Here is a 23,200-nt window from a genome sequence, read left to right as displayed (position 1 = left end):
CCAGATGTTTAAGTTCCAATATGAAGCCCAGTGTCTGCTCTGGTCCTCTCTGAGGAACCAGACCAAACATCAGAACATCTCAGGATGTGGAGGATTAAACAAGTAAAAAGTCTGAACACTAATAAAACACACTGATATCGTCACAAGCAACCTTTTATTAATCACACACAACTTTTTTTAAAAAGTTATTAACAATAACTTGTTACTTCATTCTTCACCCTCTTCAGAGATCCTTATTAACTGGTTTAAGTTGTAACAGAAAAGAGTAGATTTTCTACAATAAAACTGAAGACAGAGCTACAGTTTTTTTTCCCCTAAATAATAAATGATTAATCCTGAACAAATCAAGAAAAAGAGTCATTTGCAGCAAGTTCTGTTCGTCATCATATTACAATAAAGATAAGAACTAAAAGAGCAAAATGTCCTTAAAAAGCCTGGAAAAAACCAGATAACACCTAAAAAAAACAAATTGAAACCTTGAAGATGAGCAGAGCCTCATATGAACACCATATTTGTAGTCCTTAGGGATTCTGGTGGAAGTCTGAGGGGACATTTGGAGGACCGCAGCTTCAGACCGAGGTGCGTCTGAAGCCCAAAACGTGAAAATGTCAGAAACTGAAGTGAGGTGTTCACTGTCAGACAAGTTTCTAGCTTATCCTTTTCTCAAACAAACCCAGAAACAGAAAATGAGCCGAAGAAGCTCCAGGTGAGAGTCTGAGGATGTCTTAAGTCTCGTCGTCATCGCTGTTGTGGGTCTTGTCTTCACTCAGGCCGCTCTCGTCGATGTTTTCCAGAGAGTCGGCGTGCTGCAGCGTCAGCTCCGACGGGCTGATGGACGGCAGCATGTTCTGCTCTGGAAACATCCACGGCTTCAGGGTCGGGTTGTGTTTCCGTTTCCACTCCGGGTACTTCAGACCTGCCTTGTAGATCTTCCTCATGGCCTAGGAGGACAGAGACGGTGAGACATCGTTTGATGAGGAACAGAAACCAAATCTGTTCAAGAAAACGATCAGATATTTACCTTCGGAGCCACAAACTGGGAGACTCTGTTCACAACCCACTTTGGTAACGAGCCTGCGGACACAAGAGGACAGCACAAGTCAAACTGAGCTTCTTGTCTTTGTCTATGAGAACAGCTGGAAGACAAAACTCGATTGGAAATATCGATGCGTTTGTGTGAGATGAGGACATCTGGACAACATGTCAAAGCCCAGGACTAGTTTAGATTGTGAGGAGGAATCCAAAGACACCACGGAGAAGAAGTTTTGTTTGGCCTCAAGGAGGTTCTGGCAAACTGTTCAATGACTCTGAAAGGGAAAGCAGAGTTCTTCTCGGGCTGGTTTAGGTGGGAAACTTCTGATCTGGACTAAGGATATTGGTGGAAGCAGCACCAAGATTCACTTTGTTTCAAACCTCACTAAAGATCAAGTTTGGGTCATGACCAAAAAGAGTCAAATCCTGGATCTAATTGGCTGCAATAATCTCCCCCTGTAGAGTGGCCGGGCTCAGCCTTAGAGATGAGATTAGGAGTCGTCTCAGGTGGTTTGAGCATCAGGGTGTCTTCTGGACAGGTTCATCTTAAGGTTTACCAAGCACATCCCACAGGGTGGAGACCCCAGAGTGTGTTTGTGGTTCTTTGTGCTTTGAGAGCCCATCTCACCTCGGGGGTCCACCTGGGTCAGGTAGTAGAGGGTGGAGCCTGTGGTGTTTGACTGGATCAGGTAACCTGTCAGCAGAGACACGGCTCGGACGTAGTCTTTCTTGGGAGGATGTTGCTATGGAGACAAATAAAACAGGAAGTGTTGGGAGTGTCAGCTGGTGTTTGAAAAATAATAAATAAATAAATAAAAAACTCTGAGAAACAGTCAGCCGTTTACCTACAAACAATGCTGATTATTACAGTTAATACAAACAATAAAAACGTTATTTTGACCCCTTGGTCGCAGATTTACAGTAAGAGCTCAGTGGAGCCCGAGTTCTGTTGGTAAAACACTAACCGGGTGTTTGACGGAGTAGTTGATGATCATGTAGTCGCTGCCGAGGGGAAGCCAAGATCTCATCGTCACAAAGTCTCTGTTCTTCAGAGGACTCGGACATTTCCCTTCAAACAACATAAAGGAACAGAAGTGAAGCTTTTCTGCATCGTGTGATCAGAAAACAGCTCCCGACAATGATGTGGAACACGTTTTACACTTGTGAGTCATATTTTATGTAGATGGACCCCAGATAGCTTAGAAATGACCTTTGACCCTTCCCAGATTAATGGTTAGCAACAGTGTCTTCTCTGAAGTCATTGCTGATGTCTTTCTGCCTTGGTGTTGTGTTAACGCAGCAGAAACTGCAGCTTGTATAAAAGGTGGTCCCTCTTATGATGATCAGCTTATTCAGCAGCTTCTGATTGATCCTGAACCTCTGGAAGCAGCGAGGCTGGAACCAGTTCAACATTTTGTTTAACAAACGGTGACATTAGTTGGGTGTTTTGTTCACTGGTGGTCAGAGTGGAACCATTTTAAAAACTTGTTAAAGACCAGATCAGTTCCTGTATGTCTGGATATGCAAAACTCCAGAACTGAAAGAGGGTGGACTTTTGTTTTTCTATGAATGTATGGACCCCTGAGATCCTCTCAGGGGTGTCGAACTCTCTTACAAAAGGGGGCCAAACTTAAAACCCTTTTCAGACTAAGGGCCAATTTCAGAATCTACATAAACTCAATCTAAATACCAAACAATTTATCTTGGTTGCAGGTTCCGCAACATGAGTTTCATTTGTCTCATTTGACGTTCTCTGTTGCACTTTTGACGTCATAATCAAAGATTACTGAAAAAAATTCAAGTGAAAAAAAAAAAATTTACGTTTAACATATCATCTTGGGGGCCAGATGTCAATGAGGGCCACATTTGAGGGCCTGGAGTTTGATACATGTATCCTATATAGGCCTGTCACAATAACAAATTTTGCTGGGCAATTAATTGTCTCAGAAATAATTGCGATAAACGATAATATTGTTTGAAATTTCACAATAATTAGTAATTGTCAAATTCAAGAAGAAATGTTGGTTAATTTTTGTGTAGTACCTTTATTCGACCACCGGATGGCAGTATAAGACTGTTTGAACCGAAGGATGGATAGTGAGAGAGCAGCAGCGCGTCTCTAAGAAAAATGAGAGGGAGGCCCCTTAACAAGACATGGGTTGTCTCTCTTTCCTGTTTTTCAGTTCTCAAAATGGTGGATGCTCGGTGTGGTTTGAGCTCTTTAGAATAGCATTTTTCACCCAAAGCTATCTATCTATCTATCTATCTATCTATCTATCTATCTATCTATCTATCTATCTATCTATCTATCTATCTATCTATCTATCTATCTATCTATCAGATAGATAGATAGATAGATATTTATTTTTTTCAATCAGTAAACAAGTTCTCAGCTTCTTTTTGTAGAGAAAAACAACTTTTTACACAAAGGCACAGGTTTCAACCATGAATTTTGGAGCTTGGACAAGACGTAGTTGAAAATGTGGTCAATAATTTTCATTTATCATGCGATTAATTGATTTATTGTTTATCACAGCAGGCCTAGTTCTATATTATCTTGCTAACCATTTCAAGGTCACAGTTTGTGTTCAAATCAGACTTTTCCTATAAAAACCCTTCAGCTCACTGGACTCAGACATGATGAACAACTTCCTTTAAATCTCTTCTTTAAAGAAAACTTTAAATCGGTGATACTGACAGGAGTAATATCCCACGTCTGCGTTGACCGTCAGCCTGCCGATGTCATATGTTTCAAGCATGTTTGTGTCCCACTTCTTGCGATAGCTGGTGTCATGGAGGACATCGTAGAGTGTCTCTGCTGTCACGTCTTTACAAACGATCTTCATCTGGAACAAACAGACATTTAAAGTTAGTGTGATGATGTCATGGATCAAAACAGATAGAACTCGTCTCTCTGAAGCCAAGTGCTGTGTTTAAGTCATCAGTTCTCAAACAGCAAGTGATGTCATCGCCTGAGACCGTGAAGAGTTCAAACATTACTGCAAGATTATTATAAATCAAGTTTTCCACAAATGGAAGCAGGAAACGGGATGAGAAGGAGAAGGATTTCAGTCTTGGCTGCCTTAGAATGAATACATTTAAAAAAGGACCGCTGATCTCATAAGGATCCAACCAAGTTAAATCGGGTCCTCTGGACGGATTCTTCTTTGTTGAAACATTTTGTCTTTTATCCAAAAGACCTTCAGTCTGAGGCGCCGCAACAAACTTAGTCTTATAAGCAGCACCTTCTCATGGTGGATGAGCCTGCTGTTCTAACAATACTAAACAGTAGTATTGCTACAAGCGTGGTCCCAGAGGCGTTCAAACATGCAGTAGTCACACCGTTAATTAAGAAACCTGGTCTTGACCCTTCAGCCTGCTCAAATTACAGACCAATCTCAAAACTCCCCTTTCTGTCCAAAATCCTGGAAAAAGTAGTTTTTACTCAGTTAAATCAGTTTTTAACTGAGAACAAAATCTTTGAGGTCTTTCAGTCTGGTTTCAAGCAGCTCCACAGCACCGAAACAGCTTTGGTTAGGGTTTGTAATGACATTTTAACAGCAAATGATTCTGGTCATTTTGTGGCTCTTGTACTCCTCGATCTTACTGCCGCTTTCGATACTGTTGACCACAGTATCCTCATCTCTCGGCTTGAACACTGGGTTGGGATTACATGTGCTGCATTAGACTGGTTCCGCTCATACCTCTCAGACAGGAGTTTTTGTGTGAAGGTGGGTAAAAATCTATCCACTTCAATGCCTCTTTCCTGCGGTGTCCCGCAGGGCTCGATTCTCAGACCCCTTCTATTTTCACTCTATCTGCTTCCGCTGGGGTCGATCCTAAGAAAACATGGTATTCCATTCCATTTCTACGCCGATGACTGTCAGATCTACCTGCCACTGAAACCAGCCAGTGCTTGTTCCGTCCACCCTCTCCTCAAATGTCTGGACGACATTAAGACATGGATGGCTTCAAATTTTCTAAGTTTTAACAACCATAAGACTGAAGTCATTGTCTTTGGCCCTAGCTCAGCTGCCGCCTCTTATCCTGTGAACCTGGACTCCCTTCAGCCTTATCTGAAGCACTCTGTTAAAAACCTTGGAGTGATTTTTGACTCGGATTTTAAGTTCGACAAACAGATCAGTTCGGTTCTGCAGAGAAGCTTCTTCCAACTGCGGCAGGTAGCTAAGCTCAAGCCAGTGCTGTCTAGACCCGACCTTGAGACACTAGTCCATGCATTCATCACAACCCGCCTGGACTATTGTAATTCACTGAATGCTGGGGTCAGCCAGGCCTCTATCTCACGGCTACAGCTCGTCCAGAATGCTGCAGCTCGGCTCTTAACCGGTACACCGAGGTATGAGCACATCACACCAGTTCTGTCCTCCCTACACTGGCTTCCTGTGAGAACTAGGATTGATTTCAAAATTCTCCTCCTGACCTATAAGTGCCTAAATGGCCTCGCACCCATCTACCTCTCTGAGCTACTGGAACCATATGTTCCCTCTCGGGCTCTGAGATCATCCGATCAGCTGCTTTTGGTTGTTCCAAAAACACGACTGAAGCTCCGAGGAGATCGGGCGTTTTCGGTCATGGGTCCCAAACTGTGGAACAACCTACCTCCCAACATTAGGCATGCCACCTCCCTTCCTGTGTTCAAATCCCTGCTAAAAACATATCTGTTCTCTCTGGCGTTTCATACTGTGTGAGATGATTTAGTATATCTTGTTCCATGTCTTCATTTTAATGATGTTGTTTTAATTTTTTAAGGTATATTCTTACTGCTTTTTATTTCTTAGTGTTACCCTTAGTGTTAAGCACTTTGATAACAGTCTGTTTTAAATTGTGCTCTATAAATAAATATGACTTGACTTGGATGTTTGCTGCTTACAGCCAAAACTAGTTGTTCACATGTAAAAGGAGGACCATCAGCCTAACAATTGATCGTTAGTGCCCTGATGGCCGCTTGCTATTCACAGGAGGCTGAGTGATACTAGCAATAACAGCATTGTAAGAGGGGGACAGTTGAACACGGAGGCCTCCGCCCGTTTAACGATGGACAGTTTCTCTTCACAAAGATGGCCTCCTTTACTCCTCTCTCAAACCATTGTTCCTCTCTATCAAGGATGTGAACATCTTCATCCCTGAAAGAGTGACCACTGGCCTGGAGATGAGTGTAGACCGCAGAGTCCTGGCCTGATGATGTTGATCTTCTGTGCTGGGCCATCCTTTTGGCTAGTGGCTGTTTAGTTTCCCCGATGTAAGACTGATCACCCTCCTGACACTGAACAGCATACACAACATTACTCTGTTTGTGCCGTGGGACTGGATCTTCGGGATGAACCAGTCTTTGCCGTAATGTATTTTGGGGTTTAAAAGCCACTGGGACGTTGTGTTAAGCAAAATAAACGTCTCAGTTTTTCTGAAACTCCTGTAACATACGGAATGACCACTGGTCTGGGTTCCTCCTTTTCACCTGACGGGTGGCTGGAGTCCTGTTTGGGTTTTTCTCTGCTTTCAAGAAGGCCCAGTTATGATATCCACATAGATTCAGGGCCCGTCTTGTGTGGGATTTCTCCTTCCTGGCTTTTAGCCGACACCAGCAAACTTGTTGATCCACTGTAAGAAGGTGCAATTTATAAGACTGACTTAGTTTTAACTCCTCGGACCGAATAAGTATTTTGGATAAAAGAGTAAAGGTTTTAGAAAAGAAGAATCCGTCCAGAGGACTCGACTCAACCTTGCTAGATTTATCTATAGTACACATCAAAACATCTGGAATCAGGACTCCAGTCAATCAACCAACAGATCAATAAATGCTTCAGTTACCACTCAAACAAATCATGAATAAAAATATGCAAGCAAAAAAAAAAAAAAAAATTAAGGTTTTAGCTAAATTTTCAGATGATTTAATCTCCCACTACGACCAAGTTCTTGCGACTCAAACACTCGAAACGACAAAAAGCAAGTTTAGGAAAGAATGAGTAGTTTGGAGCAACTTAAAAAAAAACACACGAAAAAAAAACGGTGCAATTTGGATTAACAGTGACTGAGAAACTAAGTGGCTCAAATATCTTGGCGCAAATCTGAGTAATTTACGACACAAATCAGGTTGGATTATCGCTGAGCCACTCAAAATAACTCGGACAACTCCGAAACTACAAGCAAACAAGTGATACGCCAATGTCCTCCATTGCTGAGGGATTAGAAGAGTGAATGTTTGTAGTTTTTGAGATGAGTGTTTTTTCCTGGACTGGAACTGAACAGGCAACACAAGCAAACCTTAATGTTTTTGGTGCAAGATATTTGTGTGGTGAGGAGTTACACTGTGGAAAAAAAAAACAGGTAGTTTTTTGTTTCCCATCTCTGAGGCGACACAGAGTGACGAATCCTGGTGAGTGGAGGAGTAATTCCATTCATAAAGTGAAACTTGTATATTATATTCATTCATTACACACAGACTGATATATTTCAAATGTTTATTTATTTTAATGTTGATGATCATAACTGACAACTAATGAAAACCCCAAACTCAGCATCTCAGAAAATTAGAATATTACTCAAGACCAATAAAAAAAAAATTAAAAAAGATTTTTAGAAATGTTGGCCAACTGAAAAGTATGAACATGAAAAGTATGAACATGTACAGAACTCAATACTTAGTTGTTCCTCCTTTTGTCTGGATTACTGCAGCAATGCGGCGTGTCATGGAGTCGATCAGTCTGTGGCACAGCTCAGGTGCTATGAGAGCCCAGGTTGCTCTGATAGTGGCCTTCAGCTCCTCTGAATTGCTGGGTCTGGTATATCGCATCTTCCTCTTCACAATACCACATAGGTTTCTATGGGGTTAAGATCTGGCGAGTTTGCTGGTCAACTAAGAACAGGGATACCATGGTTCTTAAACCAGGTACTGGTAGCTTTGGCACTGTGTGCAGGTGCCAAGTCCTGTTGGAAAACTGAAATCTGCATCTTCATAAAGTTGGTCAGCAACAGGAAGCATAAAATGCTCTACAACCTCCTGGTAGACAGCTGTGTTGACCTTGGACCTCAGAAAACACAGTGGACAAACACCAGCAGAAGACATCCCAAACCATCATCGACTGTGGAAACTTAACACTGGACATCAAGCAACATGGATTCTGTGCCTCTCCTCTCTTCCTCCAGACTCTGGGACCTTGATTTCCAAAGGAAATGCAAAATGTACTTTCATCAGAGAACATAACTTTGGACCACTCAGCAGCAGTCCAATCCTTTTTGTCTTTAGCCCAGGTGAGACACTTCTGACACCGTCTCTTGTTCAAGAGTGGCTTGACACAAGGAATGCGACAGCTGAAACCTATGACTTGCATACGTTTCTGCGTGGTGGTTTTTGAAGCACTGATTCCAACTGCGATCCACTCTTTGTGAATCTCCCCCACATTTTGGAATGGGTCTTGTTTCACCATCCTCTCCAGGGTATAGTTATCCCTATTGTTTTTACAATTTTCGACCACATCATTTCCTTCCTTTCACCTCTCTATTAACGTGCTTGGACACAGAGCTCTGTGAACAGCCAGCATCTTTAGCAATGACCTTTTGTGTTTTGTCCTCCTTGTGCAAGGTGTCAATGGTCGTATTTCGGACAACTCAAGTCAGCAGTCTTGCCCATGATTGTGTAGCCTACAGAACTAGACTGAGAGAACATTTAAAGGCCTTTGCCAGTGTTTTGAGTTAATTAGCTGATTAGAGTTGTGGCACCAGGTGTCTTCAATATTGAATCTTTCCACAATATTTTACTTTTCAGAGATACTGAATTTGAGGTTTTCATTAGTTGTCAGTTATCAACATTAAAATAAATAAACATTTGAAATATCAGTCTGTGTGTAATAAATGAATATAATATACAAGTTTCACTTTTTGCACTGAAATAAAAAAAAACTTTTTCATGATATTCTAATTTTATGACCAGCACATATATATATTCTGCGATGGAGGTTAATAAAAGTGACTTGCATTGACTCAGCAACTTCAGTGACTTTAAGCAGCTTTAAACAGACTTAAATTGTAGTCTTTAAGTGACTCGGAGTACCGGACTCTAATAGACTCAGGGCATTTTGTAAAGGCTTGAGTGAAATCACCATGGCCCATGTCTGTAGTGGTTCTGCCTGTCAGTTTACTAAAAACATGGAGGGTTGTTGAACCTGTGAAGCAGCTTCTCTTCCTGTTCTAGGAGATTCCACCCAAAAGGTAAACTTTATCGGAATCAGACTCAGCTGTTTTTTTAATCTCCATCTGACCCTCGTTTAGTTTTGAATAAATGTCCTCTGAGCAACAAAGCAACCAGAGAAGAGCTCAGTCAAAAAAGTGGGTTCGCTTGAAACTGGAGGACTGACACGGAGCTGCTTCCATCCTCATCCTGGTGACGGTTAACCGGACGCCATGTGAGACGGCAGCTCACTGTAGAACGTCACCTTTTTCCACTGCCGTGATCTTCCAGGAGCGTCAGGCTCAGCTGAGCAGCTGTCATCAGATATTGTGAGAGTCAGCGCTGGAAAACGCTCCGTGTAACTCAATCAGCACGACTCCGCTGCCCGTTAATCATTCATGATGTGCATCCATCCATCACTCAGCAGCCCGTCTCATCCCCGTGTGAAGAGTTTCATCTCCAGCGGACCACAAAAGCATCCAACAGTGTCAGTCCTCATTCAGAAGCAGGGTAAGGATAATGGATGGTTCCAAAAATACTTTCTGCTGATATAAAAACATAACCAGAACAGCAGAACTTTCACCCTTGTATAATAAAAAGGAAGGTCTGGAGCTTGCTGGTCCATAATTTAGCATTTATAGGTAAAAGAACAGATTGCTTCCATTCAATCTTTATCCGTTTTAATGTGAAATCCATCCTGCTGCAGCCACTTCCTGATGAGATTCAAGGTGGAATCAGGTCTGACTGCTCTTCTGCAGGATCTTTATTTCCTCAGTCCCTTCTCATAAAGTCTCAGTTATCAGAGCTCACCAGAGGCAGCAAAAGTTTCCACGATGTTGCCACACCGCGAGGCCTTCGCAGTTAAACAGGTTTAGCTCATAACGACGCTGCTCTTTACCTAATTACACCATGTCTCTGTTACAGCCGCGAGAGTTGGAGCTCTGTAAAATATCTGAATCAAGCAGTTTAAACAGTCAAGTTTTAGTGGCACATTTTTAACATACAGTACTGTACATGCATGTTCCCAGCATGCACTGCAGCTCGTCCTCTGGCTCTGGATAACAGTAAATATTGACTGTAGGAGCAGTGATCCTCAGTCAGTGTTTGCTCTGGTGGTTTGTTCAACTGCAGCATTTCATAGTGCGTTTACAGAGGCTTCACAATCCAGAGAAGCTCCATCCTGTCGGGCTTAACTCAGGGACCAGCATACATCCTGTCAGTCCAAACTCAGGGATTAAATTACATTAAGTCATTTGGTCCAAGAGTACTAGTAAGTTGTGGTTTGGATCCTCTGTAGTTTGTAAAAGTTAGCATTTCAGATTTTCGTTCAAACCAACAGTGCACTTTTGTTTCGTCTTATTACTCCAGCCTGTCTTCCATTCGCAATCACGGTTCCTACATTTCCCAAAATGCCCTGGGAGAAGTGTTAGGTGCACAGCAGGATGTGTGTGTTGTGGACACGGATCCTCTTCATGCTTCCCTGGAGACAATAAAAGTTTAATGTTTGAGTTTAAGCAGGCATCAGCTGCAGATGGAACCAAGGACATGGGACTGCCTGACAGAACCAGGGCCTGGTCCAGAACCAGGGCCTGGTCCAGGTGGTAGCTGTGTTGTTAACAACAAAGTCCATGCTCAATAATCCAGGTATACAATCCAACATTTTTCAGTCAGGTCATCAGTTTTGTGTTGTGTGTTTCCTTGACTGATGAAGCCTTCCGGATCGAAGGTGAAACGTTTCAGCACAAAAAAAAAAAACTGTCCAGATGACCTGACTGAAAAATGTTGTGTTGTTAACGTTTTACATCACTTCTGTGGAGCCAAGTCAGTGGTTCCTTCACCACAAAAAGAAGAACTGCTGTAGTTCTTTGAACCATGAACCGGTTCCTGCGGTCCAACTTCCCCTTCGTGTAAATTACAGAGTTTGGGCAGATCCACAGCAGAAATTCTTGAAAGTTCTTTAGATCTTCGGCTGCTGCAGAACAGATGATGGACCTGGGATGCAGCAGGTCTCGAGTTGTTCTGGATCAGGTATCAGGTCCTGTTTCAGACAAGACTGAACACTGTTCTGGTCAGTGACCCGGGTTAAAGTCTGCAGCAAACAGCTGACACAAAACAACAAACAAACAACCAGAATGCGCGTAAGTGATGACGTCATTTGATCACGTGACCAGCTTCTAAAACTGACCAAACCAACAAAACACGATCAGCAAAACCAAACCAGAGGAATTCGGCCAACAGAACCAGACCAGCAGAACAACTCTGATCCAATATCTCCAGAACCAGCACTTTAGATCAGAGTCAAAACTAAAACCCAAACTCCAGATCTAGTCAGAACCCGGACTCAGGAGGGATTTTGATGACGATATTTGTTGTTTTTTTTAATTAAATCTTTGAGCGTTTAAAAACAATGCAGTTCTAACTTTGGGCTGAAAATGGACCGAAGTGAGCCAGACGGAACAGGATCAGAACTTCCGTCCATGAACTCTGAAAGAGTCACATCACAGGTGACCGGTTCTGCTCACCTTAACTTTTTGGACCGAGCTGCCGTCCTCCTCCCGGCACCAGACCGTGACTCCTCCCTTGTTGTACCGGATGGTCCATCCGTCCGGACTCAGACACTCGTCCTTAAAAGACGAGAAGTCTGAGTCGTCTGGAATCCGAACCGGCATCTCCAATCAACCAGAACCGTTTTACACGACTAGACCCGGGCGTCCCGCGCGCTGCCCTCACAGCGGACACGCGGCTGAACCTGCAGAACACAGCAGAACCGGTCCGAAGAAGGATAAGGTCCGAGGAGGCTGGTCTGACAAGAACTGGACCGAGACTGAAAACGATGGTATCGAAGAACCGGACCTGGTCTGAGGAGCATCTTCTTCTTCTTCTCGATGAGTTTAATGGCGGTTGGCAAAAAACTGTAGGTGTGCATTACCGCCACCACTGGTATGGAGTGTGGTTCATCATGGGCTAATTCTATGTGTATGTGTGAGTAAACTATATATATCTCAAATTCTATTAATCAACTTTGTTTTCTTAAAATATCTAATTATAATTTGTATATGTTTGCTCTCCAAGTTGTGTTGTAGTGCATCTATTATATTAAGTTTTTCTTTTATCTTTTCAAACTGTCTCTTCATAAACCTTCGTTCTGCTGCATATTTCTGACATTCCAATATCACATGTTGAATAGTTTCATCTTGTCCACAGTGCTCACATTTTCCTGTATTGTGTTTCTTTATTTGAAATAATGAATAATTCAGTCCCGTATGTCCAAATCTCAATCTTGTTATTAATCTTTCTTCCTTTCTGCTCCTTCTTCCAGTTCTCGTTTCTCCCACTGTCTTTTTGATCCTATAAAACCATCTTCCTTTTTTTCCTTCATCCCATCTTTTCTGCCATTCTTTCTTCAGTTTTTGTTTGATGATACTTTTTACCTCTGATTTGCTTATATTTACTGTAAAGTCAATGTGATTCTGAGTTGCCTTCTTTGCCATCTTATCTGCCATCTCGTTTCCTTCAATCCCAATGTGCGCTGGTACCCATAAAAATGTCACTGTTAAACCCATCCTTTGTGTTCTGAATAATGTGTGGTATATTTCTAATAAAATATCTGGCCTACTGTCTGTATGATTGTGCTTTAAACTGAGTAATGTGGAACTTGAATCTGAACAGATTATTGTTTTTAATGGTTTTACTTCCTCCACCCACTGCACTGCTAATAACACTGCTAACATCTCTCCTGCATATACGGATAAGTCGTTGGTGATTCGTTTTCCTATTTTTATTTGAAATTCCGGTACTATAAAAGCTATTCCTATTTTTTCATTTGTTTTTGATGCATCTGTATATATTTGAATGTACTGGTAATAATTGTTTATATAAGTCTGTACTGTGTGTGAATCTATGATGTATGTCCTGTCCTTTTTCCTTTCCATTAGTGTCATGTCGACTGTTGCTGTTGGTAATATCCAGGGTGGTAAAACTGATAGTGGTAAATGTGGACTTATTTCTAAATGATGTATTTGAACTTCTTCTGTTTTCTTTCTTATGATCCATCCAAAACTTCTTGTTTGTTTTTTCTCTTTCTCCCAGCATGGGATTAGTGTATCGAGTGTTGGATGATCCGGGTTATTGCTTTGTAAGTTTATCCAGTAATTTATTGCTAGTTGTGTTCTTCTTAGATCTAAAGGCATCTCTCCCATTTCTACTTCTAGCGCTGTTGTTGGTGTAGTTTTGAATGCTCCTGTGCAGATTCTTAATGCCTGATGTTGTATTGTATCTAATTTTTCCAGATGAGTTTTTGCTGCTGATCCATAAATGATGCTTCCATAATCAATGTTTGATCTGATTAATCCGGTGTATATTTGTTTTAAAGCTCCTCTATCCGCTCCCCAGTCACTGCCAGCCAAACATCTCATAATGTTTAATATTTTTTTACATTTATCGATAATTTTCTGTATATGTATCTTCCATATTATTTTTTCATCAAACCATACTCCTAAAAACTTTACACTTTTTACTTGTTCTAATTCTTGATTATATAATTTTAATTTTATTTCCTCTCTTATTCTTTTCTGTGTAAACACCATAACTTTTGTTTTTTCTATTGAGAACTTAAATCCCCATTGAAATGCCCATTTTTCTATTTTAATTATCATATCTTGTATTTTTTTAATAACAAATTCTGTATTTCTACCTCTTTTCCATATGGCTCCATCGTCCGCAAATAATGAACATCCCATTTCTTTCTCAATGTCTGTAAATATATCATTTATCATTATGGAAAACAATAACGGACTTAAAATGCTTCCTTGTGGCGTCCCATTTTCTACTGTAAATTTTCTTGATAGTTCTTGCCCAATTCTCACTTCTATTGTTCTGTCTGATAAAAAGTTTTGAACCCAGTTAAACATATTTCCATTGATCCCCATTTGACATAATTTAATTAATAATCCTTCTACCCACATCATATCATATGCCTTCTCTAGATCAAAAAATACAGCGACTACACTTTCTTTGTTGATTTGTGCTTTTCTGACTTCATGCTCTAAGCAAATTGTTGGGTCATTAGTATTCCTCCCCTTTCTAAACCCACTCTGATATTTAGATATATACCCTTTGATATTTAAATAATAAGTTAATCTATTATTAATCATTTTTTCCATTATTTTACACATATTTGACGTTAAAGCAATGGGTCTATAATTTTCTGGGTTTGTATTGTCTTTTCTTGGTTTGGCTATTGGAACTATGATCGCCTCCTTCCAGCTCTCTGGCAGCTCCCCTTCCTCCCAGATTTTATTGTAAAATTCTAATATTGTATCTTTTGATGTTTCACTGAGATGTTCTATCATTGTATACCAAATGTTATCTTTACCAGGTGCTGTATTCTTTGTTTTCCTTAGTGCATAGTTCAGTTCTGTTTTAGTAAACGGTTCATTCAATAAATTATTTGTTTCTTCAGTATTTTGTTGTAAATCTTTGTATTTTAGTTTTGTGGCTTCCTGACCTTTCCTTCCTTCTTCACTCATGTTACTAGAACTATGAATTTTACTAAATATTTCTGCTAATATTTCAGCTTTCTCGTCATCTTTTGTAATAGTTTTGTTACTTATTTTTAATACTGGATATTCATATTCTTTTTTAATACCATTCATTCTTTTAATTATTTTCCAAATTTTTTCAATTTTTGTTTCTTTTCCCACTGTGTTACAGAATTTTCTCCAATATTCTCTCTTTGTGTTCTTAATTATTCTCCTTACCATAGCTTGTTTTCTTTTATAATCAATTAGATTCTGATAAATTGGATTCCTTTTAAGTACTTTAAATGCTTTATTTCTTAACTTTATTATTTCACTACATTCACTTGTCCACCAGGGTACAATTCTCTTGTCCTTCTGTCTTCCTCCTTTCTTTATTGAATTTTCTGCAGCTTCTAGTATTACCTTATTTATATATGTATTTATATTATTTATATCCATTGTCATGTTGACTTTTTCTAGACTAATTTGACTCAAATAGCTAAATTTAACCCAGTCTGCTTTATTAAAATTCCATTTTTTGTTTATTTTTATATTATTGTTATTTATTGTTAGTCCTGCTCTTATTGTAATGGGATAATGATCGCTGCCTATAGTTGTATTTTTATCAATGTCCCACTCACAGACACCAGCCACTGAGTTTGATACAAATGTTAAATCTATAACTGACTCTGCTCCTGTTCTTACATTCAGTCTCGTTCCTCTTCCATCATTAATGCATACTAAATTTTTGTTTTCCATTATTTCTTCGATAATCTGTCCATTTTTATCGTTACATTTACCCCATACTGTGCTATTAGCATTAAAGTCCCCACACCATATTACTCTCCCTTCCAGATGTTCCATCACCTCTTCCATCAACTCCAGTGACAATGTTTTACATGGATTATAAAAATTTAATATTTTACAATTTCCTTCTTTTCCCCAAATTTCTATTACTATATATTCCAATTCTTTACCTTTCCCTATTATTTGATATTGCCTGCCTTGTTTTATAAATATTATACACCCTCCTCCACTTCCTTCTTGTCGATCCCTTCTTATATTATCATATCCTTTAATAATAAAATCTATTGTTGGTTTTAACCACGTCTCCTGTACACAAATAACGTCTGGTTTCTCTTGAAGTTCGTTAATATAACCTTTAAGTTCCTGTCCATTAGCAATTAAACTTCTAGCATTCCATTGTAATATATTCATATATTGTCACCTGGTGTTCCTGGTCTTCCATCAGCTTCCAACCTTTTGTTAATGTTTTCCCAAGATCCCTCTTTGAACCCCAAAAATTTTTCAGCTCCTCTCACAATTATTTTAATTTTCTCTGTTTTATGTTTGGCCTGGTCAGTGCAGTTTATGACATATGCTATGAATAATATTAGGTTTTCAACTGGCATTGTGATGTTTTCCTCTGTTTGCTGTTTACTGGTACTTTGTTGTGGGTTCTGGTTCTCTGTTTGTCCTGTCGCTCTTGTCTTTTGTTCTTTGACACTTTTGACTGCCTCTGCATATGTGGTGTTTTTACTTATTTTCACCTGTTGGATTTCTTTTGCCGTTTTCCTCACTTCACACCCTCCATATGTAACTCTATGTTGTCCTCCACAGTTGCAACACTTCTCCTTTTCTTCTTTACATTCTTCTATCCTATGGTCTTCTCCACACTTTGGACACCTCTGTTTACCTTTGCACGCTGCTGCAATGTGTCCATATCTCTGGCACTTGTAACAGCGGAGTGGTGGTGGGATGTAAGGCCTAACTTGAAAATTTAAATAACCTATTTTTATGTTTGCTGGTAATGTTGTCTCATCAAACTCAATCATAATTGATAAACTTCCTACTCTTTCCCCATTAACAGTTCTTGATAGTCTCTTCAAGTTGTTTACTTGTGCACCAACAATGTTCCTTTTTATTTTATCTAAATCTTCATCCACTGGGATCCCGTAAATAACTCCGCGAACTGTTTTGTTTTCTCCTATTATCTTTTTTTCCATGACCATTCTTTTACAGATGTTCTCGACGTGCAAAGCCTTATTTTTTTGTTCTTCAGTTTTACATGATATTAATAAATTTCCATCTCTTAACACCTTCACCATTTCTACATCCCCAATCTTCCTTTTTATTTCTTTTGATATCAAAATGGGGCTTATGTTACCCTGCCCTTCCTCATTTTTTAGTTTTAATATTATTTTAAATTCATCCCTCACTACTTTTCTTCTTACTACCCTTTCTTCATCAGAGCTGCTCCCTTCCAACTCCCTTTTATTACTCTGGCTGTCATTTGTCCCTTCCTCCATTTTATTTCTTCCGCGTCCTCTCCCTCTACCTACCGGTGTCCACCCCTCAAAATCCATGTCTGCCTCGTCTCCTACCTGTTTTTCCATCCGAACCATTCACATACCAGTTTATGCCAATTTCCGCCTGTTCCAAAGTCCAAAAAATGTCAAATACCGATAATCCGTCAAAAATTGTTTTGAATTCCGCGCCCAACAGCTTCCTCCTTCCTTCACCCCTCCTTCCTTCCAAGGACGAGTCCAATCCGTCTGAGGAGCATCTTCTTCTTAATGGAGTTTTATGGCGGTTGGCAAACAACGGAAGGTGTGCATTACCGCCACCTACTGGTATGGAGTGTGGATCAAAATGGCTTTATGTCTACATGTTTATATTCTCTTTTCTAATTTTGTGTTTCTAAAAAAATGTATAATGATTCGAATACTTTTACTTGTTATTTCCTTTTGTAATATATTTATTATACTAAATGTTTCTTTGATTTTCCCTAATTGTTCTATCATGCGCCTTCTGTGATGTTCATATTTCTGACAGACCAAAATGACATGTTCTATTGTTTCCTCCTGTCCACAGTGTTCACATTGTCCTGTATCATGTTTTTGAATATTGTGTAGTGTATTGTTAAGGCTGGTGTGTCCAAATCTTAATCTGGTTATTAGTCTTTCTTCTCTTCTGTTCCTCCCTCCTCTTCTCATTTCTCCCACTTGTCTCTGAATTCTGTAGTACCATCTTCCTTTGTGCTCTTCTTCCCATTGTTTTTGCCATTTTCCCTTTAGTTTTTGTTTCACTATAGTTCTTACTTCTGATTTGCTGATAGATATTGTGAAGTTGATTTGATCTTTTGTTGCTGCTTTTGCTGCCCTGTCTGCTGCTTCATTTCCTCTGATCCCTATATGTGCTGGTGTCCATAAAAATATCACTGTCAGTCCCATCATTTGTATTCTGAATAAAGTTTGTTGTAATTCTAGTAAAATGTCCGGTCGGCTATCTGAATGACTATTTTGTAAACTGATGAGTGTTGAGCTTGAGTCTGAACAAATGATTGTTTTTAACGGTCTTGTTTCTTCCACCCACTGCACTGCCAATAATACTGCCAACATCTCCCCTGTGTACACGGATACTTCATTTGTGATTCTTTTCCTTACTTCTATGTTGAATTCTGGTATGACATATGACACTCCTACTTTCTCTGATGTTCTTGATGCATCTGTATAAATCTGTATATAGTTATAGTAGTTATTGATATAGTCCTGTACTGTATATGAATTAAAAATAAATCTCCTGTCTTTTTTCTTGTCCATGAGTGTCAAGTCAACTGTTGCATTTGGGAGAATCCAGGGTGGTATTGTTGGTAATGGTACTACTGGGCTGATGTCTAAGTTGTGTATTTGCATTTCTTTTGTTTTCTGGTCTATTATCCATCCAAAGCTTCTTGTCTCTTTCTTCTCTTTCTCCCAGCTTGGTTTTAAAATATCTAATGTTGGGTGTTCCGGGTTATTTCCTTTAAGATTGATCCAGTAGTTTATTGCTAGTTGTTCTCGTCTTATTGCTAACGGCATTTCTCCCATTTCTACTCCAAGTGCTGCTGTTGGGGTGGTTTTGAATGCTCCTGTACATAGTCTTAATGCTTGGTGTTGTATTTTGTCCAGTTTCTCCAAATGTGTTTTTGCTGCTGACCCATAAATTGCACAACCATAATCCATATTTGATCTGATAAGTCCTGTATATATTCGCTTTAATGCAGTCCTATCTGCACCCCATTCATTCCCAGCTAAGCATCTCATAATGTTTAAGACTTTTTTACATTTATCAATAATCTTTTGTATATGTACATTCCATATTATTTTCTCATCAAACCATATACCCAGATATTTTATGCATTTAACTTGTTCTAGTTCTTGATTATATAATTTCAATTTAAACTCTTCTGTTGTTCTTTTCTGTGTAAATACCATTACTTTAGTTTTGTCCACTGAGAATTTGAATCCCCAATCATTTGCCCATTTCTCAATTTTTAATATAGCATCTTGTATTTTTTTCACAGTGAACTTTATATTTTTCCCTCTTTTCCAAATGGTTCCATCATCTGCAAATAACGAACATTCCACCCCCTTCTCAATCACTGAAAACACATCATTTATCATTATGGAAAACAATAATGGACTTATAATACTCCCCTGCGGTGTTCCATTTTCCACAAAATATTTCTTTGAATATTCTTGTTGTATTTTTACTTGTATTGATCTTTTTGTTAAAAAGTTTTGTATCCATCTAAACATTCTTCCGTTAATTCCTAGTTTGTACATTTTAATTAATAAACCTTCAGCCCATAACATATCGTACGCCTTTTCTATGTCAAAGAATACAGCCACCACACTTTCTTTATTTATCTGTGCTCTCCTGATCTCGTGCTCTAACTGTAATGTTGCATCATTGGTGTTTCTCCCTTTTCTAAAACCACTTTGATGTTTAGATATGTATCCCTTACTATTCAAATAATACGTTAGTCTATCATTAATCATTTTTTCCATTATTTTACATATATTTGATGTTAGTGCGATTGGTCTGTAATTTTCCGGCTTTGTATGATCCTTTCCTGGTTTTGCTATTGGTATGATGACTGCTTCTTTCCAGCTTTGTGGTAGCTCCCCCTCTTCCCAGACTTTGTTGTATAGTTCTAAAATTATTTCTTTGGATTTTTCACTAAGGTGGTCTATCATGGTGTACCATATCTGATCTTTTCCAGGTGCTGTTTGTTTTGTTTTCCTGAGTACTCGATTTAGTTCTGCTTTTTGAAAGGGTTCGTTCAATAAATTATCAGTTTCTTCCATATTTTCCATTAAATCTTTGTATTTTAACTTTGTTGTTTCCCTCCCTCTCTTTCCTTCATTACTAATATTATTGGAACTATGAATTTTACTGAATGTTGTTGCTAGTATTTCAGCTTTTTCTTTATTATTTACCATTTCTGTGCCATCTACTTTTAATACTGGATATCCATATTCTTTTTTGATCCCATTCATTCTTTTTATCATTTTCCAGATTTTTTCAATTTTTGTTTCTTTTCCTATAGTATTACAAAAGTTTCTCCAATATTCCCTTTTTGCATTCTTTACTATTTTTCTTACCATTGCTTGTTTTCTTTTATATTCAATGAAGTTCTGATAATTATGATTTGTTTTTAATGTTTTAAATGCTTTATTTCTTGTCTTTATGGCTTTGTTACATTCATTTGTCCACCAAGGTACGATCTTCTTTTCGCTCGTTCTTCCACCTTTTTTTATTGAATGTTCTGTAGCTTCCTGTATAACCTTGCTTATACCAACATTTATACTATTACTATCCATTGAAAGATCTATTTGTTGTAGCTCTTTATCAGTAAGATATTTGAATTTATTCCAGTCTGCTTTATTAAATAGTAACTTTCTATTTCCTTCTACTTTGTTATTTTCTGGTTTTATGCCTATTGAAATTTTGATAGGATAATGATCACTACCCATTACTGTGCTTTTATCAATATCCCACATACAAACACCAGCCAATGAATTTGACACAAATGTAAGATCGATTGCTGATTCTGCTCCTGTTCTAACATTTACTCTTGTTCCCCTCCCATCATTAATACATACAAGGTTTTTATTTTCTATTACTTCTTCCATTATTTGTCCATTTTTATCATTACTTTTCCCCCAAAAAGTACTATGTGCATTAAAGTCCCCACACCACACCACTTTCCCATCCACATATTCTAATACCTCCTCCATCACTTCAAGTGACAGTGCCTTGCATGGGTTATAGAAATTTATGATCTTATACTTTCCTTCATCTCCCCATATTTCTACTATTATGTATTCTAATTCTGTTCCTTTTTTTAATATTTGATATTGAATTCCTTGTTTTATGAATGTTCCACATCCTCCTCCATTTCCTTCCTGTCTATCTCTTCTTATGCAATTATATCCTTTGATGACGAACTCCAAATTTGATTTTAACCATGTCTCTTGTATGCATATGATTTCTGGTTTATTATCAAATCCATCTATATATGCTTTAAATTCTTGCCCATTTGCTAATAAACTTCGTGCGTTCCATTGTAGTATTATCATATGTTTTTGTCATTGAGGTTTCCTGACTTCCCTTCTGTTTCCAGTCTTTTGTTTATATTTTCCCATGACATCTCTTTAAATCCCAAGAATTTTTCAGCGCCTCTCACAATTATTTTAATCTTCTCTGTCTTGTGTTTAACCTGATCAGTACAATTGATAACGTATGCCATAAATAGAATAAGTTTCTCCGTTGACATTGAAATGTTTTCTTCTGGTTGATTATTTTGTTGTGGGGTTTGATTCTTTATTTGAGCTGTTTCTCTTGTTTTTGGTCCTTGCACATTCTTGACTGCTTCAGCATAGCTTATGTTTTTGGTTATCTTAATCTGTTGGATTTGTACGGCCCTCTTCCTCACCTCACATCCGCCATAATTGACTCTGTGCTGTCCCCCACAGTTGCAACACTTTTCTTGAGCTTCTTCCCTACATTCTTCATATCTGTGTTCCTCTCCACACTTGGGACACCTCTGCTTCCCTCTACACACCGCCGCCACATGTCCATAACGCTGGCACTTGTAGCAGCGGAGTGGAGGAGGAATAAAAGGCCTGACTGGAAAGCTCATGTATCCTATTTTGATTTTTTCCGGTAACACATCATCTGCAAACTCTAATAAGACGGACATGCTTGCCACTCTTTCTCCATTGACTGTTTTTAACATTCTTTTTATATTTGTAACCTGTGCTCCTGCAATGCTTCGTTTTATTTTTTCCAAATCCTCATCAGTTGGTATACCTGTAATCACTCCCTTAAAAGTTTTGTTCTCTCCTACCACCATTCTTTCTGTTATTGTCTTTTTGCAAATGTTTTCAATTTTTAATGCTTTATTTTTTTGCTCCTCTGTTTTACAAATTATCATTAGGTTTCCATCTCTCAGTATTTTAGCCATTTCTACCTCTCCAATTTTCTTTTTTATTTCTTTTGATAGAAAAATAGGGCTAATGTTTCCCTGTTCATCCTCTTTGTTGAATCTTAATATTATCTTGACTTCCTCCCTCACCATTTTCCTACGAGTCACTCTATCCTCATCTGAACTATTCGCTTCTAATCCTCTTTTATTTCCTTGGCTTTCAGACACTGCCCTGCCCTCCATCTTGCCTCTGTCACCTTCCTTACCTTTCCCTCTCCCACCTCTGACTGGTGTCCACTCCTCAACATTCATGTCATCCTCTGAATCTCCTACCTGATGCGCCATTTCGATCCATTCACACACCAGTTTATGCCAAACCTCCAAAGGATGTTCTGGTAACGTTTTCTGATTTGTTTGTTGAAAAACGCAGCTCCCTCCTCACACACCTGTTCCTCTGCCGCGCCTCGGAAGCCCTTTCTTAACCTACAAGCCCTTCGTCTGAGGAGCATCAGGTGATGCACCGGCTTTTATTCGCCTCTCCCTGCACAGATAGGACGTGCACGTCAGAGGTGTCACTCTGCTTGGAAAACAGGAACATTCTCAGGTAAGATCACCTGTCCGACACGCCTGAGAACAGCACCCGCGAGTCACAACCGGTCGAAGAGCCACACCTCCCGAAGTCTAATGGTCGCGGTCTGATCCGACCCAGAACCTGAGGTGGATTTTGGGAGGAAGTCTTAGTTCTAACAATCATCCTCAAAGATACGAGGTGTGTTCTAAAGAAGTTAGAGAGAAAAAGATTCTGCTTTCAGATCCGAGTGAGTCATCTTTATATCCGACTATCTTTCATATGCCTTCAGGTGCTGCTGTACACCCCCCCCCCCCCCCCCCCAAAAAAAAACAGCTCCAAATGACTTGTCTGACTGACTGAACACCTCTTTGACTAAAAACCTCTCTGACAAAACACTAGTCTAATTAAACCCCTGACTAATCGAACACCTGTGTGACTGAACACCGGCCTGATTAACCCCCACCTGGTTAAACACCTGTCTGAACACCTGTCTGACTGAGCACCTGTCTAATTAAACACCTGTCTGACTGAACAGCTGTTTGACCAACACCTGTCTAATTAAACACCTGTCTGAACACCTGTCTGACTGAGCACCTGTCTGACTGAGCACCTGTCTAATTAAACCTGATTAAACACCT

The 23,200-nt window shown here is 39.2% G+C and overlaps 2 protein-coding genes across 2 annotated transcripts; both read right to left on the bottom strand.

The window, feature by feature from the left end:
- Positions 1 to 315: 315 nt before the first annotated feature.
- stard15 (StAR-related lipid transfer (START) domain containing 15) lies at positions 316 to 12,098 on the bottom strand. The gene is made up of 6 exons (XM_037675176.1): positions 11,740 to 12,098; positions 3,731 to 3,878; positions 1,998 to 2,101; positions 1,661 to 1,775; positions 1,022 to 1,074; positions 316 to 941 (listed from the first exon to the last, which is right to left on the bottom strand). Exons 1-6 carry the CDS (start codon positions 11,884 to 11,886, stop codon positions 726 to 728), a joined length of 783 nt encoding a protein of 260 aa, XP_037531104.1. The 5' UTR covers positions 11,887 to 12,098; the 3' UTR covers positions 316 to 725.
- Positions 12,099 to 17,310: 5,212 nt separating this feature from the next.
- LOC119408373 lies at positions 17,311 to 18,410 on the bottom strand (the record flags this gene model as incomplete). The annotated part of the gene is given in 1 exon segment (XM_037675174.1): positions 17,311 to 18,410. A coding segment is annotated over 1 exon segment (1,002 nt), but the record flags the coding sequence as incomplete, so codon positions are not given.
- Positions 18,411 to 23,200: the final 4,790 nt, after the last annotated feature.

This window comes from Nematolebias whitei, chromosome 4 (genome assembly GCF_014905685.2).
Source record: "Nematolebias whitei isolate Nwh7 chromosome 4, NemWhi1, whole genome shotgun sequence".
In the NCBI taxonomy this organism is placed as follows: Eukaryota; Metazoa; Chordata; class Actinopteri; order Cyprinodontiformes; family Rivulidae; genus Nematolebias; species Nematolebias whitei.
The sequence above is the reverse complement of the archived record's forward strand: the minus strand, read 5'-3'. Positions and strand labels throughout refer to the sequence as shown.